Source organism: Neoarius graeffei, chromosome 9 (assembly GCF_027579695.1).
Source record: "Neoarius graeffei isolate fNeoGra1 chromosome 9, fNeoGra1.pri, whole genome shotgun sequence".
Taxonomy (NCBI): Eukaryota; Metazoa; Chordata; class Actinopteri; order Siluriformes; family Ariidae; genus Neoarius; species Neoarius graeffei.
In genome coordinates this window covers 28,782,030-28,801,500 of record NC_083577.1, presented here as the reverse complement: position 1 = coordinate 28,801,500, position 19,471 = coordinate 28,782,030, and the positions used below count along the sequence as shown (strand labels likewise).

The 19,471-nt window shown below is 44.5% G+C and overlaps 1 protein-coding gene across 2 annotated transcripts in view; it reads right to left on the bottom strand.

Annotated features, from left to right (window-relative positions):
- Positions 1-352: 352 nt before the first annotated feature.
- Positions 353-19,471, bottom strand: part of acvr2aa (activin A receptor type 2Aa) — a 199,655-nt gene continuing 180,536 nt past the window's right edge. For both annotated transcript variants that reach the window (XM_060929260.1, XM_060929261.1), the window contains exons 7-11: positions 17,366-17,511; positions 16,979-17,093; positions 15,778-15,916; positions 6,026-6,156; positions 353-4,463 (exon numbers count right to left, since the gene is read on the bottom strand). In XM_060929260.1, coding sequence (XP_060785243.1) covers positions 4,269-4,463; positions 6,026-6,156; positions 15,778-15,916; positions 16,979-17,093; positions 17,366-17,511 — 726 coding nt within the window. In that variant the 3' untranslated portion in view covers positions 353-4,268. The remainder of the gene's footprint in view (positions 4,464-6,025; positions 6,157-15,777; positions 15,917-16,978; positions 17,094-17,365; positions 17,512-19,471) is intronic.

Below are 19,471 nucleotides of genomic sequence, written 5' to 3'. Positions count from 1 at the left end.
CATAGTCGCCACTGAAGTCCACTCCATCCTTGTTTACCGTCAATGGATCGGTTACTCGGGAATGGCTGAGCGTAGCTGTCAGTCAAACACAAGTTAGCCAATGGGAATGCATTCCTGGACAGCCCACCCACACGTCAAGTTTGTGCCAAAACTGCGAGCAAAAAGTCAGGGAGCGCAAACGAGAAAGCTGGAATCGCAACCAAAATAAATTACGCCAAACAAAACTGAGAAAGCCGCGGAACAAAAATAAAAGGGTTCTGAAGAGTAATAGACTGATATTTTGCACGATTACACGAATAATTTGTTTGCCAGTCTAAAAAAATGAACTTTTTTTGTATTTTGATTTGTCGTTTTTGTTTGATATTTCAAAAGTATTGTATGAACATTTTGGCACAAACTTGATTCCATACAGGGCCGGCTTTTTGCGAAATCTCTCAAAACAGGATTTATGGCCCCGATCATCACAATAACACTGAAGATCCTGGGTGTGTCTGAAACGGAAACGGAAAACTATACAGTCGGAGGCAGCGTGTTTCTGTGAAGACATCCTGCATGGCCAAAAGTTTGTGGACGCCTGACCATCACGCTCATATGTACATGTTCTGTTCGGATTTATTCCCCCATTTACTGTTATAATAATCTCTGGGAAGGCTTTCCACTAGATCTTGTCATGTATCTGTGGGGATTTGTGTTCGTTCAGCATTAGTGTGATCAGGCTAGTTGAGGGTGTTCCAGTTCATCCCAAAGGTCTTCAGTGAGATTGTGGTCAGGACCCCACTCCAACATTGGCAAACCAAGTCTTTAAGGAGCTCGCTTTGTGCACAGCTGCATTGTCACGCTGTCTTGAAGAGAAATTGTATTGCTACAGCATTTAAAGACATTCTATAAAATCGTGTGCTTCTAGCTTTGTGGCAGAACCACATACGGCATGATCGTAATGGGCCAGGTGTCCACATACTTTTAGCCATATAACGTACTGGTAGAGAAATTTGGTTTGTCAGACAGCTGTCCAGGACAGTGAAGACTGAAAGCTGTAATTATTGCTGCCTGCTGGTATAAATAGGGGTGTTCACACGGCACATTTTTATTTGCATCGATGCTGCACCGATGTCTTTTGTTGCGATATATCTTACACCGGTGTAAATTTTGTGGAGCATTCACACGTCACAAACCTGCTTACTAGAGAGAAGCATGTTAGCACCGGTGCAGCCCCACTTGCAGTTTTTGCGACCGTGCTATACGATAGTAATAATGCGGAAATTAAATATGCGCATGCGTGAAAATGTACTTCCTTTTCCCGGTTGTCATGGCATCACCAAGCGCCGGGAAAACAACGTGGATGAAGACACCAGTGTTGCCAGATACTGCTGACGTTTTCCAGCCCAAAATATGTTCAAATCCGCGAAAATGCACTTAAAACCTCCCAATCTGGCAACACCGGAAGACACGCAGTTCTGTTGTTGTTGGTATTCGCCATTTTGGAAGCGCAAAATACCAGGATACAAATTATGCAATGCCCGTATGTAATCAACTCTCGTCACGCGTAGCGAGTCTACCCCTGTAGCGTTCAGACGTCCCATTTTATATCGGTGCTGCCCCGCAAACTAGCATTTACTCCGGAGTAAATTTCTTAAACCACCTCCCGAGCAGGGTTAGATTTGCACCGGTTTAAGCAGCTTTCAGGGGCGACACCGGTATAACTTTGTACCGTGTGAACGCTCTACCGGGGCAGCCCCGGTAATACACCGGAGTAAAAGCTGCCGTGTGAACACCCCTTATGATAAAAAAACCCCCAAAAAACCAAACCCAATAGCCCACAGGGTTCATTATGGTCCTCCCAACTGAACCGTTTTTAACCGACAGGTAGGGAACAGGCTGTCAAATCAGATTTTCACAAAATAGCGCCTATATCTGACTCAAATATTTATATTTATATTTATATGTAAATATCACACAACACTTGAAAACCATTAATCTAGATGGAAGAAATTTACTATATAAGCACTGGCGATAACAGAACAGGCCGACCGTTACACTGTTATAGAATACACCGTCTATATCTTAAAGAGAAAATGAATACAAATTATACACAAACCGTTGTATTGCTCTCCCCACTGGATTGGATTGGGACCAAAATCAACACCTTCCCGACTTCCAATTCAGACACACCCACAACAAGGCATTAAAAAAAAAAAAAAACAGCTACATGGATATACATGAACAGAAGCTACTAAACAACAGTAGTTGTTAGCGTGTAGCCTGAACGTTCGAATCCAGGCTGAGATTGCAGTCAAACCAGCCTTCCGCAAGCAAAAGCGCTCATCCGGTGTTTCGACGAATACTTGTCCAAAACCGCTCACGTGGCCTTTAAAAGCTAGTGGCCGGTCAGCACCGTGCAAATAAAAATTCATGTTCCAGAGCTGCAAAGGTAGAACGAGCGCCAGGACGGGCGATCTCTGAGGAAAGTTTGTGCGCTCTTGTACTGATATACAGTACACGTTGGCACCTGGTCAGAAACACGAGCAGCACAATGCAGGCGAATGCTGGAGCTGAGAGCACGCTTGCATACGGTCACATCGACCTGAAAGATGGTGAATGAGGAGTTAAAAAAAAAAAACAGCACCCTGAATCCATTCAGCAGTCACTGTGGACTCGCTCTTAATGAATGACACCAGCATGTTGAGTTATAATACTTGTGTGCAAGTCTTAGACTCGAATCTAAACCGTTTCATATGGCATCTTACAGCCTGGTGCTCAAAAACGCATAAAAGCTACAAAGAAAAAAATAAAAAGTCCAGTTTGAGATATCCATAGTGGAGCGGATGAATAAAGTACGTCATGAAGGCCTCTTGCATACACAATACAACGTGGATCACCAGAATGGCACCAGAAGAGAAATGCACAAAAGATAAGGGCTTCCTGAGACATGAAATATTCAAATGTTCTGATGTGTAGCCGCTAATCTGAGGCTAGTTTTTTTTTTTTAAACTGTATACATATTTACACTGGGGTTGGGATCGGGGTAAAGGAAGCCGGTCTAGGGTGAGCTTGGAAAGCGGACGAGGATATGCGAAAATGGGAAAAAAAAAAAAACCTGATCGAAGATGGATTGTAAGTGAAGCAAACGATTGAAAAAAAAAAAAAAAAAAAAGGAGAAGCTTGACGACTGCTCGAGATTTCACGCACGAGAGAAAAAGAAATACAAGGCATGCGCATAATGTCAATTGCTGTGAGGACACTGCAAACCTATACTGGTAAGTGCTTTCATATTTTTCACAGAATTCATATATTTCAGGGATTTTCTTCTCAACAGGTTTCTGATAAAGTTCTAAAAACTGATTTTTTTTCTTTTTTTTACAATCAATTTGTCACAATGTTCAGAAAACAGTCACATTTTAAACAGCAGGGCAACACGGAAAAGACATGAAGTAATAGAAAGAAGGCAGAAAACACTGGTTTATGAATGGCCATATTTTCTTGGCATATTCTGTGTGCGCGCGCGTGCGTGCGTGCGTGTAAGGTTTTCCCCCATATTAAAAAGCTTCTGTGCCCGTTGCAGGTCGACGGAACGCTTCATATTTTTTTTCCTTTACATAGTGTTACAAAACAAACTTGTTATTAGGATGAGAAACTGAGGTATACCTTGTCGAGAGAGAGAGAGAGAGAGAGAGAGAGAGGTTCGTGGTTATTTGACAGAAACGCTGGGAGGGAAATCCAGAGATATAAAACAATCGATTGTTTTCACCCTCTCGGTTGAATATACAGCAGTGACACACTAGACATTCAAAAGCTGTTTCGTATTGGCATTGCAACGAGTCAAATGTGGTTTTAGAAAGTACTGTTGCCCTTTTTTCTTTTCTTTTTTACATTGAAATAAGGAAAAGTTTTTCTTTTTCTCGCTCTTTTCTCCGAGGGGAAAGAAAAAAAAAAAAACCTTGTTCGGATGAAAAAAGAGAAATACCAGTCAGTCAATCGCTTCACATGTGACGCTGTCCAGTTGCTAAAAGTGAGAGTGTGTGTTGCCTGAGGTCCTCTTGTTGGATCGAAATCTGTTCAGCCTGTCCAGAAGGCCCCGTGAGCTTTCAAACACACACACACGTGCATGTAGTGCTGCTGAAACGAGCACGTACGTTGTAAAATCCAGCACTGGTGATTGCAACCAACCTAATATACAGTACAATCGCCAGGGGTTTCGAGCGAGCAGCTCTGAGCTATGCAGGGTTTTTTTTTTTCCCGCTTGCGTGACATCACACGCTGTTCTCCTCTAGTCATAGGCTGGATTCTTTGGGTGGAAAGTCCACGTTTGTCACCATGGTGACGACGGTGACGATGTCATCGGGGGCGGAAATGCTGGTGAGGCGCTGCACCTGTAGCACACGCTCCTCTACACAGCCTGCTGAGAGACGAGCCTCGGCCTCGTGGTCCCAGCACTCCTCGATGGTCTCGCAGAGCATGCTCAGACCCTAAGGACGGGGGAATAGGACGGCGTACAGAAGGAGGAAAGGGAGGTAACATTAGAGTGGCAAAAATGACCAAGAATGTAAAAAGAACAAGTGGCAGTGTGTGTGGGAATGGAAATGAAGCACAGAAAGACAAGACAAAAATAAAGGAAATGATGCATACATGTCAACCTATACAGAATGTCCGTATTTTATACGGATTTGATTCGATAAACGTAGTATACGGGCGTACAAATAAAGTTATACGGATTCTTTGAAAAAACTGCAGTATTTATTTAGAGCTGTAATCAATTCCCACGATGATAAAAGAGCGCATAACGTTTACAAACGTACTGTACACCACAGACAGCCAGTAAAGAGTCTTATGAAATCGCGCGTTATCTTGTGGTAGCGAGACTTCGTTCCACTTTTGATCATGCGCACACCGCATTGCGAGAATCCCGCCAACCGGGAAGTAACATTTTGTTTGAAACGCGTATTTCCACCTGAGCGACTGAAAAGATTCTGAATGGGCACTCCGGCAAGATCAACACAGACACTTGCTGTGACATGCAGCCTCGTGAGGTATTGGTGCAGAGCGCTAAAAAAGCTGTCATGGAGTACAATTCAGAACATTAGAGTGACACTATGTGTTTTTGTCGAACATTGGAGCTTCGTATTCATTCTGAAGGTTTATTGTTATTAATATTGAATAAAAAGTAACTTGGATAGATCATTGTTACCGTATTTTCTGGACTATAGAGCGCACCTGTATATAAGCCGCATCCGCTCTATTTAAAAAAAATAAATAAAAAAAAGATATACAAGCCGCACCGGGCTATAAGCCGCAGATATCTATGTTGAAAAATTAGATATTTACTGCACGTACAGAACGATTTTGTACTGTAAATGTACATGTATGTACCTGAACAGATTCTTTCCGAACAGTGCCTTTTAACACGGCAGCAACTTTGCTGATTAAAACGGAACAGAACCAAGAGAAAATAACCGGTATTTATTTACCTTCATTTCTCCTGTGTTTGAAACCACAAGTCACTTTAATCATCTTCGCTGGATTTGAAAATAATTACCAGTTAGTAATTTGTCGTGCGTGTTCTATCTGCTAAAGATCTGCTAATTCTTCTTTGCATTGATTTTTCGTCTCTCTTATTTTTGATTCTACTTCCGGTTAGAGCGCCCCTAGCGGTGGAAGAAAAATCCACAGAATAGCCGCACCTTTGTATAAGCCGCATGGTTCAAAACCTAGGAAAAAGTAGCGGCTTATAGTCCAGAAAATACGGTAATTATCATTCAAATTTTAGGTAAATTATTTTTAATTTGCATCTTATACGGATTTTATAAGGGAAATACGGATTTTGGAGGTCGGTTATGCAGGTTTGATTGACCAAAGGTTGACATGTATGATGATGACAGGACAAAAGAGAGGAAGAGAAAATGGAAATAGGGAAAGCAGACAACACGACGCTCACATGCCTTAACAAGTCCCAGGAAATCACTGTGACATAATCCCGAGTTACACCAGTATGGTCACTCGTCTAGTTACAGCTGTGTGTTAGAGAACGTACCGGATGTTTGTGCCAGCACTCGCGCAACGTGGGCCTCAGCTTTTTATGCACCACCACCTCCTGCATGTCCTCCAGAGTGGGGTGCTGACCCACCTCTTCCTCAAAAGGCAGCATGTACTCATCCACTGGACCTGAGAAGGCAAAGGGCACAGGTTATCGCATGCCGCTAGGTCGAGTTCACGCCCACCTTCGCTCACGTTGGTTTAGAGGTTTGTCATGAAAGAGATGCCAAAAAGCCCCAACACTAGATGTCCAAAAGTTTGACCATCACACACAGTTCCCAAAACTGCTGCCACAAAGCTGAAAGCACACAATAGTATACAGAGCGTGCACGTGATGTCATGAGGTCACGCGATATTTGTTTATCATTTGCCGTGTTGGATGGCAAGGCCGCACATAGAACTTAGACGAACCCGTTCTAATTATCAAGTGTGTAGGAGTAGATCTTTCGAGAATGGTTATATCTTGTTCAGCATTTGGTTGTACCAATAGACAGGGCCAAAAGGAGGGCCTGTCATTTTATAGATTCCCCGCAGACGATGAGAGACGCGCAAAATGGGTGTCCGCTGTGCGAAGAGAAAACTGGTACCCCAGTTCTACCAGCCGAATTTGTAGTGAACACTTCATATCAGGTAGGTGTAATCTTCTAATTCAATACTCCTAGTACATCTGTTAAGTTGATTTTCGGATTGAATGATAACTGCATACTTAGAAACTAGACAGTACAGTGTTTGTGGCCGTCAGTCCGCTTGATCTCTAACTTTTTTTTCCAGACAAAAACATACATATTTACAACTCTGTCATTATCTGGAACTGAGTTTAGATTTCGAACATTCTTACCATAAAACGTCCTGCATAGTCTCTTTATGATAAACGTCTTAATGCCACTTACTCGTGAGGTTATCAAGTAGACATTCTTCTTCGGAACCTTCCAGAGGTATAGTTGGGATACCTGTCCCATCCCGCAACAAAATATTTATAAGCTTCCAGACTCTTGTAAGCTTTGAGGGCTTTGCCAGTGTAACACGATTCACGATTAACGAGAAAATTGTAAATGTCGTGGTAGGCCAGATTGGGCAAATCGCTGGCACCGCAGTTCCGAATTTCCCTGAACAAGGATTGCGGCAAGTTGTACGGATCTGCAATCCCCAACCTGGAACACTTTTCCACGTAACGCTAGCCTGGGCCCGCCCATCCTAAGTGTGACGCAACACGAGGGCCTGTTGCGAGCTTAGTCTGGCAAGGCAAGCTATCTACAGCTCTTCCAAGCTCCCGAAAAATCGGGAGCCAATCAACTTTGAGCATCTCCAACGGCCCTGGGTAGAGGCGTGTTCAAGGCACTGACGTAGTAGAACTGCGACCGGAAGCCATAGATTGTTTACAGAATCTATGCCGGAAGCGCTTCATTCACTAGAAACATTACGAACATGGAGCAAGTTCTCATTGAAAACGGAGCAAAGAGCAGCCCTGGAGGTATTTATTGAAAGGAAGGACGTTTTCGCCTTGCTCCCGACCGGCTTCGGTAAGAGTTTCATCTACCAGTTAGCCCCGTCGCGTCACATACGTCAGAGGAAAGAGTGATATGATTGGTTTAAGCTTCGTCACAGCCTTTTCTGGCTTCGACCAGTAGCAAACAGGCATTTCAGGGAGGCGGGTCAACCACGCACTTTGGGAAACGGTTGGGCTTAATATCTTTGCCAGACCGAATGCTCGCAGAGCTTTGAAGTCGCGTTAGCCAGACTAACGTAACGCTGCCTCACGTCACCTTCAAGATGCTGAACAAACTTAGACAAGTAATCGCGCGATGTAGATGGGGTATTTTCCGAATTTTCTTGGGGATTACTCCCTGGATCCATTACGCACGCGCAAGGTAAACAATCCTGAAGCCGTCCAATATGGCGGAGTAAACACGGACGGGTCACGTGACTGCACATCCTCTATAGGATGTCCTGTACACAAAACAAGCTCCGTGAAGGAATGGTGTGCCAAGGTTGGAGAGGAAGAACTCGAGTGTCCTGCACAGAGCCCTGACTGAACTCAACCCCACTGGACGTCTTTGGGATGAACTGGAAGGTCAGCTGCACTCCAGGCCTTCTTGCCAAACACGAATGCTTGATTTGACTAATGCCCTTGTGGCCGAATGAACGCAAATCCCCGCAGCCATGCTCGAAAACGTGTGTTGAATGGCATGTTCAGTGGTAGATAGTATTGTGTGTCATATTGAAGACTAAAGCAGACTTGAAGCTCGGTTACTGGGTAAGAATTTCCTGGTTTTAGGTTAACAGTGGAGTGAATACAGAGATTTTTCATTCTAGCCATGTAGGGCGGGGGGGAAAGGAAAAAAAAAAAAAAGACAGCGGGCCACATTGTAAAATATCAGTACGGTGGAAATGTGTATCAGTAGAGAATGTGCACATTCATTTTTCACTGCGAGTGTGTAAGACACAGAGCAGGAAGGAGAGAACGATCCTGGATTCCACACACACTCTTGCTTGTACAGACACACTCCCTGCCTCGGCACTGCTGTCCATCATTGTCTGTCATTTTCTATTGGCACCTATGCTTATTAACTGCATAAAATACAATATATTCTGCAAGTTCCATTTGAGTCGGCTAGAGAAGGCCTCGTGCATGCTGGGTCATGCAGTGCATGCCTCTGGCTCGCGATGTGAATCTCATTAGACAAACGCTCCAAAAATTAAGGAACGCACTCATGCAGAAAGAAGAAAATCCATAGGCTGACTACAGTAACAAGAGAGTGCTCCGAGAGCACAATATCCCCCGCTGGCAACTATACCATAACTCTGGTACAACGCGACTGAACCGAACGAAATTGCAATATGCGTATTACCGACATATAACAAAGAATCCTGCCGAGTTTTGTGAAATTCCTCCAAAAACTGTGAGAGGAGTTGAGTTCAGAAGGTGAGTACCCTTCCCGAGACGGACAGATGGACATCGCCACGACATAATCCCTCTTCGGACCTTTCGGCCAGCGGGGGATAAAATTGTGAGGGAAGTTGATTTCAGAAAGCAAGCACACCTTGATGAAATTGCCAAAGTTTGTTAATAATCAAGTGCATAACTCTGGGAAAATTTGCCCAAATTAAACGAAATTTCAATCTGCGTATAGCCGTCATATAACAAAGCCTTTTGCCAAGTTTGGTGAAATTCCTCCACAAACTGTGAGCGGAGTTGAGTTCAGAAGAACGTACACCCTCATGAAACTATCAAAGTTATTTAATCAAGGGTCAAAACTCTGGGAAAATTTTCACAAACGAAATTAAATCACAGTATGCGTATTACCGTCATATAACAAGGCCTTTAGACAAGCTTCGAGAAATTCATCCAAAAATTCTAAGAGGAGTTGATGTCAGAAGGCGAGCGCACCTTCACGAAATTGTGAAAGTACAACGTTGTTAATCAAGGGCTGGAACTCTGGGAAAATGTGACCGAACTGAACAATATTACAATACGCGTACTCAAGACATACACTACCGTTCAAAAGTTTGGGGTCGCCCAGACAATTTTGTGTTTTCCATGAAAAGTCACACTTTTATTTCCCACCATAAGTTGTAAAATGAATAGAAAATATAGTCGAGACCTTTTTCTGGCCATTTTGAGCATTTAATCGACCCCACAAATGTGATGCTCCAGAAACTCAATCTGCTCAAAGGAAGGTCAGTTTTATAGCTTCTCTAATGCCGCTTTTCCACTACAAACGCGGCTGAGTCGGGCTGAGCCGTGCCGTGCTGAGTCGAGCTGAGCGGGGCTGTTGGAGTTGCATTTCGACTACAACCGCGCTGAACCGTGCTGGCTGGAAGTGGGTGGACACATTGGGTGGAGTTAGCGAAAGTGGGTGGACGTCACGTGATGTCGTTAAGCAGCGCAAACAGTGACATCAGTGAGCTTTTAAGCGGTAGTCTCACGACCCGGATAGTAAACAATAAACATGGAGGACATGGAGTCGTTAGTGTTGCTGGTCTTGGTGCTGTGGCTTGTTGTCACCGACAACGCGGACAGATACTGGCAAGAGCGTATAGATGAGGCGAGGCGCATAAGGCTTCAGAAATTCTCGTAATTCGTAATTCTTCTTCCGGGTTTACGGTGTTTACAGATCCCAGCGTGCTCGCGGGGCGTGTGTGGGCATGTGAGGACACTCCTCCTCACCAATCAGTGCACAGGGGAGTGTCTGCTCACGCCCCCAGCCTCACTCGGCTTGCTTTGGCTCGCTTCAGCCCCACTCCAAAACCGTGTGAGTTTTAGGGGCTAAGCAGGGCTGAAGCGAGCTGAGTCGTGCTGGTTTTTGGTAGTCGAAACGCGAGCCGTGTCGGGCTGAAGTGAGCTGAAGCGAGCTGAAGTGAGCTGAAAAAGGGTAGTGGAAAAGGGCTATAAAGAGCTCAACTGTTTTCAGCTGTGCTAACATGATTGTACAAGGGTTTTCTAATCATCCATTAGCCTTCTGAGGCAATGAGCAAACACATTGTACCATTAGAACACTGGAGTGAGAGTTGCTGGAAATGGGCCTCTATACACCTATGGAGATATTGCACCAAAAACCAGACATTTGCAGCTAGAATAGTCATTTACCACATTAGCAATGTATAGAGTGGATTTCTGATTAGTTTAAAGTGATCTTCACTGAAAAGAGCAGTGCTTTTCTTTCAAAAATAAGGACATTTCAAAGTGACCCCAAACTTTTGAACGGTAGTGTATAACAAAGAATCCTGCCAAGTTTCGTGAAATTCTTCCAAAAATTGTGAGAGGAGTTGATTTCAGAAGGTGAGCACCCTTCCCGGGACGGACAGATGGAAATCGCCACGACATATAATCCCCCTTTGGGCCTTTCGGTCAGCGTGGGATAAAAAGCATAATTATGTTTTCAAGGTTGTTTATTAAGTATTGCTGCCCATTTGATCAAGCATGTCAGTAATGAATGTCTTTTCCCTTCACAAAGAGCTCTATTCTTGCTCCCAGGGCTGTAAACTCATTTTGAGAAACAAAACAGAGTAAGTAAATATGAAATTCCAATTGACTCAAGTGGGGTTTCCATCCATCAAGGATTTAATGTGAACTTAATCAGAAAATATGAATGGAAGCGTAGAGAGAAAAAAAAAAGACATTATGAAATACGGCAACGAAAGTTTTATGAAATCTAGTTGCAGCTGACGGAAAAGATACAATCTGGTATTTTGGGAAGCTGCAAAACATTACACACTTCAAGACATAAATGCACAATTGGCACTGTCTGGGAATGTCTGGTTTAAGTGAATGTCGTGTTTGTTAATATTCAGTCATGTAGTAAAGCTGTATGTACGTGCTCTCACAGCCAAGACGTATTAAAACTTTCTGCCAGATTCATACTGATATATACACTATATAGGCAAAAGTTTGTGGACACCTGACCATTCGCTCATTCAGCCACAAGAGCATTAGTGACATCAGACACCGAGGACGCGTAGGGAGGTCTGCGGTGCAGTCAGAGTTCCAGTCCATCCCGAAGGTGTCTATGCAGGACACTCGAGTTCTTCCACTCCAACTTTGGCACACCATGGTCTTCATGGAGCCTGCTCTGTGTCATGCTGGAACAGGTTTGTGTCTCTTAGTTCTAGTGATGTTCGAGCAAACAAATACATCCTATACGATTGTGTGCTTCCAACTTTGTGGCAACAGTTTGGGAAGGGACACGTATGGGTGTGATGGTCAAGTGTCCACAAACTTTTAGCCATACAGTGTACCAATAACCTGTAAATCACCAGGCGTGTGCACGAGACAGCTGTTTTACATTTAGCGACGCCTGCAAAACTCCAGAAAAGTGGGGGGGGGGGGGGGGGGGGGGGGGTATGGGGGACCCTCTTAGGCCTGAAAATAATGACTAAACAATGAATGTGTGCCAAACCTTTTACTAATGCAGCTGAGCCACTGCAGCTCATCACCTACCATAGACCGGTCCGAGATAGGGTGCCATTACTTTTGTCCCAATAGAATTAAATAAATAGCTTTGTTTGTCTAAATTTATGGGTTTGTTCAGGATTGCTTTATTTCTAGTCATCATTGGGCGGCACGGTGGTGTAGTGGTTAGCGCTGTCGCCTCACAGCAAGAAGGTCCGGGTTCGAGCCCCGTGGCCAGCGAGGGCCTTTCTGTGCGGAGTTTGCATGTTCTCCCTGTGTCCGTGTGGGTTTCCTCCGGGTGCTCCGGTTTCCCCCACAGTCCAAAGACATGCAGGTTAGGTTAACTGGTGGCTTTAAATTGACCGTAGATGTGAATTAGGGATGTTGACCGTTTGACCGATGGTTGACCGAATCAACGTCAACCGGTTAATTTTTTTTTGGTTGTCGGTTAAAAAAAAAATCAATCGTTTTGAAGCTGCCGATTTTGGAGCGGAGAACCTGGAATTCTGTGTTGTAAATGCTTGGGGCGCGCCATGAGGTGTAAGGACGACAGCTGACGAATCAGAAACACCCATTCAGTCATGTCCCACCCTCCCGCCCCAGTTGAACACAGCTGCCACTCGGCAAAAGAAAAGTGTAGACACAGGCTTTTTAGCTTACAAATTGCTATTCTGTTTTTTTTTTTAATTATTATTAGAAGGCACATGGAGTTTAGTCCTGCCTTGGCCAGTGCATTCTGAAAGTATGTTTCGGTCTGTAGCCAACAATGCACGTTATTGCAGATCATATCTCTCCACACAAACTAAAGGCGCAGATGCCGACTTTTTCACGGCTGAATCATGGACTGTAACGGCATTTGCTTATGTAGGAATTTTAATACAGAATTTACTCTGATGAAATTATGATGAATTTACTCTGATGAAATTACAAACTAAAGGCGCAGATGCCGACTTTTGGAGGGAAGGGGAGAGAATGAAATGACAGCGGTGTCTGGAGGGGGAGTGATAAACGCAGCTTTTATGTCTGTGAGCCAAGTCGGTGACGGCTTCAGAGCAACTTCAATACCACGCAGTAATGGCGTGCTGATATTCGTAACGGCGTTATAATGATTGTAGCTAATTAATTAGATTACCCGGCGTTATAACAGCCTTTATTTTAACGCCGTTATTCCCATCACTGAATGTTCTGTACTTCTTCTAGCACTTGACTTTATTTCCAACGCCATCATGGCCAACTGAAACCGTCTCTAAGCTGGAGCCATTTGTCCTCCGCTCCGATACAAACCCCTCGGCATCAGTGCCGCGTTTGACTAAATGTTTCGCGCTGTAGAAAAGGGAATGCGAGTGGAGGGCAGCGACTGGGACTGAATGTGCGGATGCTCGCGGTTAGATTTAGAATAGATTCGAATAATTCCAATTCTAGAATTTTAACCGGCTAATGAGGCTCGGTGGTCGGTCAAGATTTTTTTTTAGTTTTCGCCATCCCTAGTGTGAATGTGCGAATGGTTGTCTGTGTCTATGTGTCAGCCCTGTGATGACCTGGCGACTTGTCCAGGGTGTACCCCGCCTTTCGCCCGTAGTCAGCTGGGATAGGCTCCAGCTTGCCTGCGACCCTGTAGAACAGGATAAAGCGGCTAGAGATAATGAGATGAGATGACCCAATTATTTTTGTTTAGTGGACCGAAAGCTACTAAATTCGAATCACAAACTTCCAATTTTATTAGTTTAAAAAAAAAAAAATTAATGAATTGAGGGTCACGTGGCACTAAATTCTCTGCTATTTTTTCCTGCTTCACCGTAACGCAATACAAGATACTACATCATGCATCACATGGCGGGCTTCCCCCGTTCACGCAAGGCATTGTGGGATACAAATTTGAAACCGGAGAGAAAAATGGACGACATGAATGAAACGTGAAAGACCGGCTACGGTAACGGAAAGCGAGAAGAAAAGACGTTGTGTTATAATTGAAGGAAAGGAAACGCAGGACCAAACTAATAAATAAATATCGGCGGTCAGCGAGCACCTCGGTGTGATCAGCTGTTCGTTTAGCGACAGAATGATGGAACTGTCAGTGCACGCTGAAAGGTAAACCTGCGCATGCATGCACACACACACACATACACACACACACTTCCTCTGTCTGCTTGACTGCGCGAAGCGAGCGATTTCATGCATGTTATTTGCTCGGGAATCCCCTCAAATTAATAACTTCCCAGCCGCAGAATGACCTGCTTTTTTTTAGATATTACAGAAATAAAATACCGTAAAATACCAAATAATAGCCGAGTTCCAATTAACCGCCGAGTTCCCTTTAACGGCCGGGTGTACGCGTGTGTTGTGACAAATAAAGGCCGGTTCCGAATACTCGCCGGGGTCTAAAAAAAAAAAAGCGTCCGAACGTTCTATCTAGAATCTTGAGGCCCAGCACTTTTCTGGTTTTCTGGTGTTTAAACGATTTTGCATTGCATAGTTTTCTACCGAAACAATATGAATGAATGAATGAATGAATGAAATTATTTCTATAATACTGTTTACAACATTTTGTTACGTGATAATAAACATGCCATTTCAATGTTATAATCTTGGTCTACCGTAATATTTCTTGAGGAATGCAACTCCGTAACTTTTGACAGATGTCTTAGCCACCCCTTTGGGTATACCCAACGAAAGCCAGCGTGTGTGGTGACATTGAGGACTGCGGGTTTCCAAGGTTGGACTGCTGCTTCTGTTAAACCACCTAAATTGCCGAATGCATGCGTCAAAGCACACACTGAGTTTTATTAAAGACCTTATACCATTTCACTTGCCCTTACCCATTCGGATCTGGAAGACGCTTTACAAAAAAGGTGAGAGCGTTCTAACATGCATTTCAGTCTGCTCGCGGCCAATCTAATCCAAGGGGCCTTTTCAACAAGTAATCTGTCGTGCAAGTTGGGCAGAAGCACGCGTCAGGCAGGCAACATGTAGGCCTACAAGTCAGTAACCTATTCAACTAACTTTCATCCGAACTTTAAGTTTTCTACGGGGTCGAGCCACCGTACCAACTCACTCGGGGAATAGGCTCATATCGGCCAAATAGGGAGACGTCTTGGAGAGAAACGTGAGAATGCAAGATGACAGTATGTAGCCACTGCAGGTCACTTATTTTTCAGCATAAGAAAAAACCCTTTGGTTTGACACTTCGCACCCTAATTATGTTGCTTCAACGTCGCGCCCTCCATGCAATTTCAGATTGACAGACATCGCGAAGCGCAAAGGGTGGAGGCTGCATGGGTGAGGGTGATAGCAAGTGACCATAACTTTGCAGAGTAATTAAATCACAGTGCTGCGCACAGACAATGGTGTGGTTTCTTGATTATTTTGTAAAGCATGCGCTTAACTAGTCATTAACAGGAAAAGGTGTGTGATTTATCCTTTATCCACCCCGACTGTGCCATGCGAAGATGCATTCTGCGTCTTCAAAATTCCCCGAAGTCGGCACCGTGCTATCTGTAATCTAACTCTAAACAAACTGTAAGTTATACTGGTTAAAAGTAGGCCTATCTGAGAATGATTTTTTCCCCGTTTTGAGGTAGATTTTGGGGAAGGTGTTTGTGAAGAAGGAATTAATCGCCTGTTCCAAATAGCCGCCTAGTCTCTAATACGCGCCGGGTCTCTTACGTGATTGAGACAAATAATCGCCCGGGCTATTATTTGGTATTTTACGGTATCACAAAGACCAAATTTCAGAAGGAACTAAATTTCACCGATTTTACGAAATCGAAAGGCCGCCTCGCTTTAATGACAGAAAGCTAGCAGGAGCCAATTAAACCTAGTTAAAGAAAAGTCTCCAAAGTTATTAGTGTTTCTCTTCTTACCGTCTGCGGCTGTGCAGCGGGACGCCAGTTCCCACAGCACCAGGCCCACAGCGTACATGTCTATCCTGAGAAAGGCGTCTCGCTGGAAATTGATGGCCCCCTCCAGCACCTCAGGAGCCATGTAGCGCCTTGTTCCCACCTACAACACATCACAGGGACATGAGCATTGTAGTGCTGTGCGTGCAGCTGCAGCTCCCTGCTTCACAGCATCCGATCCGTCGTTTTAAGCGCCCTGTGAGCTGACTCGGGTATTTTATAACAAAGAAACCACAAATGTGAACGGCAAACACTCTGCTGTCTTGGCTTACCTTACTCAGGAGCCTTATAAACAATATTAATGAGAATACATCACACTAAAACACCTTGGCTTGTGGTAGCGTGGAGGGAATGCAACAGTGATTAAGTCAGCGTTCAGTTTCAGATTTGTAAAGCTAGTCATTGCTAAACACTTGTATTTCACCTGTTTGTCACATGCCCCTTTTCCACCAAAGCAGTTCCAGGGCTGGTTCGGGGCCAGTGCTTAGTTTGAAACCGGGTTTTCTGTTTCCACTGACAAAGAACTGGCTCTGGGGCCAGAAAAACCGGTTCCAGGCTAGCACCAACTCTCTGCTGGGCCAGAGGAAAGAACCGCTTACGTCAGCGGGGGCGGAGTTGTTAAGACCAACAACAATAACAAGACCGCGAAAGATCGCCATTTTTAAGCGGCGAGAAGCAGCAGCTGTACAAATGCGAAGTCATCCATTATTATTATTGTTGTTGCTGCTGCTTCTTCCGTGTTGTTTTTGCTTCGATATTCGCGCCAAGGTTTATGCAAACGTAGTGACGTAACTGACGTATACAGCGACGTAATGACGTGGCTTCCCTTAGCACCGCGAGCTATGGAAAAGCAAACTGGTTCTCGGCTGGCTCGCAAGTTGAACGAGTTGTGAACCAGCACCAGCACTGGCCCCGAACCAGCCCTGGAACTGCTTTGGTGGAAAAGGGGTAACAGACGTCAAGAAAATTGAGCTGAGCATAGTAAGATATTGGGAAAATAATCATTATTGGATCTTTTGTTAAGAAAAATCTGATAATCTGGACACCAACAGAACATAACGGTTGGCTTAAAATTGCACGGTTTTTTTTTTTTTTTTGGTCCGAGTTGAGCTGAAGAGCTAGTGTGAGCCAAACAGCTGCATCTCTCTCTGCTATCGGTACTCACTTGTCCGTGTGTGTCTCCGGCAGATTTGCCGGCCTCGAACCTCAAGGCCAGGCCAAAATCAGCGATGCAGGCTGTCAGATTAGCCTTCAACAGCACGTTCTTACTCTTGATATCCCTACACACACACACACACACACTCAGCGAGAGCAACTCTAAACTAATTCTTCCGAAATCAATAAATGCACCAACCAGTAAGGCTAATAGCATTAAATCAAAGTCATATGACTCTTGTTTGATCTTAGTTTAATCTTTTAACATTTCAGTAAATATTAATAGACCAGCCAAAATGCCCTGGATATCGGAAAACCTTCATAAACAAACACGAGTGATAGACAAACGTGAATAATGCAAAAACACAGAGTCAGGGAGGTGTCAGGAGGCACTAACCTGTGAGCAATGGCTGGCTTGTGCCTGTCCCTGAGGCCAGGGACATCGGCATGGAGGTATGCTAGACCTCGTGCCATGGTCTGAGCGATGTGGCAAAGCTCGCTCCACGTCACCACGTTGGCCTTCAGATAGTCAGTCAGCGAACCCTGCAGAGACGAGAAGCTGTGAGCAAAAACGACTTCGTGCCGGACACCGGACCGGTTCGAAACAGCTCGGAGGAAAGGATTTTACCAAGAAAGCATCCACTACAAACAGTGTTCGAGTAGGAGGTAGCAGTTGCTTTGTAATGACTCATTCTATCATTTAGAAACAGTGGGATGATGGATACAGATCATTCGGATTAAACTGTTGCGTTAATGGTGATACTCTTCGCCCTTTTAGTCCAAGAGCAGACTTTTTCTGAATCTGGGAAATCAAGCCCTGCGTGTATCATCTCGCAGTGACAAAACACACCAGCTGAAATCATAGCTTGATGTCCTGGACCCATTTATGATGGAAAAGGACTTTTAATATTGACCACTTATAATACATGTGAGGCGTATCTACCTCACATGCGAGGACTGTGGCTCAGCCTCAACCTGGTGGCACAGATCCAGAAATGTTTTACAGGCAATACTAAAGGTGTTTTCACACTTGGTCCCTTTCAGCCATCTGACCGAACTCAGATCGATGACTCAGCATTTTTTGCACATATGTGAACACTCCAACCGTACCCAGACCCCTTTAAAGCGAACCGAACTGAGACCACCTCAGGAGGTGGTCTCAGTACGGTTCGCTAAAAATCAACGGTACGGTTCGCCTAATCTACGCATTGTGAACAAAAAGCGCACCGGGTTCACTTCGCCTTTTTCACTGTAGTTTAACCTTCTTCGTTTGCCGTAGTTGGTCATGTGACTGTAGCAGGGAAACTCAACTTCCTTTTGGAACTTACCAGCTGTGTTTTATGCTCATAGATAGCCGGAATGGAGCACTTGCATGTGACGTCACAGCCGATCCAGATTGTGACAGACGCCATCTTGTCGGTCAAACGCCATATTTCCGCCTTCTACTTCTACTTCTGGTTCTACTTCTGCTTTTACTTCTACCTTTTCTTCTGGAAAACCCTACTATATACAATTCTACTACAACGGCTGCGGCTGCAAGCTCTCCCTACCTGTGCACGTTTTTATGTTTTTTGTGTGTATTTTTGCGTGTTGTTTGTCTGTACCGGACTTCAATATCCACTACAACCGTATGGACTTACTGGACATTGGTTTCCAGCAGAAAATGACGGTTTGTAGCGATTTCCATCGCATGCACAACATTCCGGACGAGATAGCGAGACCAGCGGGGTCTCCGTGGATTGTTATCGGAAGCAAAGCGAAGGAGGCGGCGTCGGGAGCGGAAGCAAAAGCGAGGCTGCAGGCAGAGCCGGCCTGTTGACTAAGCTCAGAAAACAGCCACTCAAACCTCCACTGCTAAGCCTCTATCTCTCCAACGCCAGATCCATGTAAACAAGACGGACGATTTGGAATTACAGCTGGAATTACCTTATTCTATTCTATAATCGGCTGGTCAGTGCTGTACTCAATACTTAAGTGACTTACCCGTCCACTGAGGATTCTTGTTTACAAGATGCCACATCTGAGTCGCTGACAAATCCTGAATTTCTGTAAAGATAACTGTGCAGAGATTTATAAGCACGCAGTGCTTCACCACTGAACAGCGAGGGAAAGTTTATGAGATAATTATACACGTCTGGGTATTCCGCTGGCAGTTCAAAATCCGGTTGTGAAAACTCCGTCCGGTAAGCCATAAGGGTCACTAATCTGTAGATCGTTTATTTTAGACATATATCTAGTTATCTGTTCATTAGAAAAATGAGCCGTGTAGTCCGTCGGTTGAAATTGATCCATTCTGTACACGAGTGCAGCAGTATTCAGCTGTGTTTTTGACCAACAAGATGGCGGTTGTGTACTTTCCGGTCACGTGACTGCAAGATCTATAAGGGCCTGTTTACATGAGGACGCTGTCGGGTAAAAACGACTAAATATTTTATCGGAAGTGCCTTTCGTCTACACGGGGACGGCGTTTTCGAGGCTGAAAAACGGAAAAAGTTGAAAACGC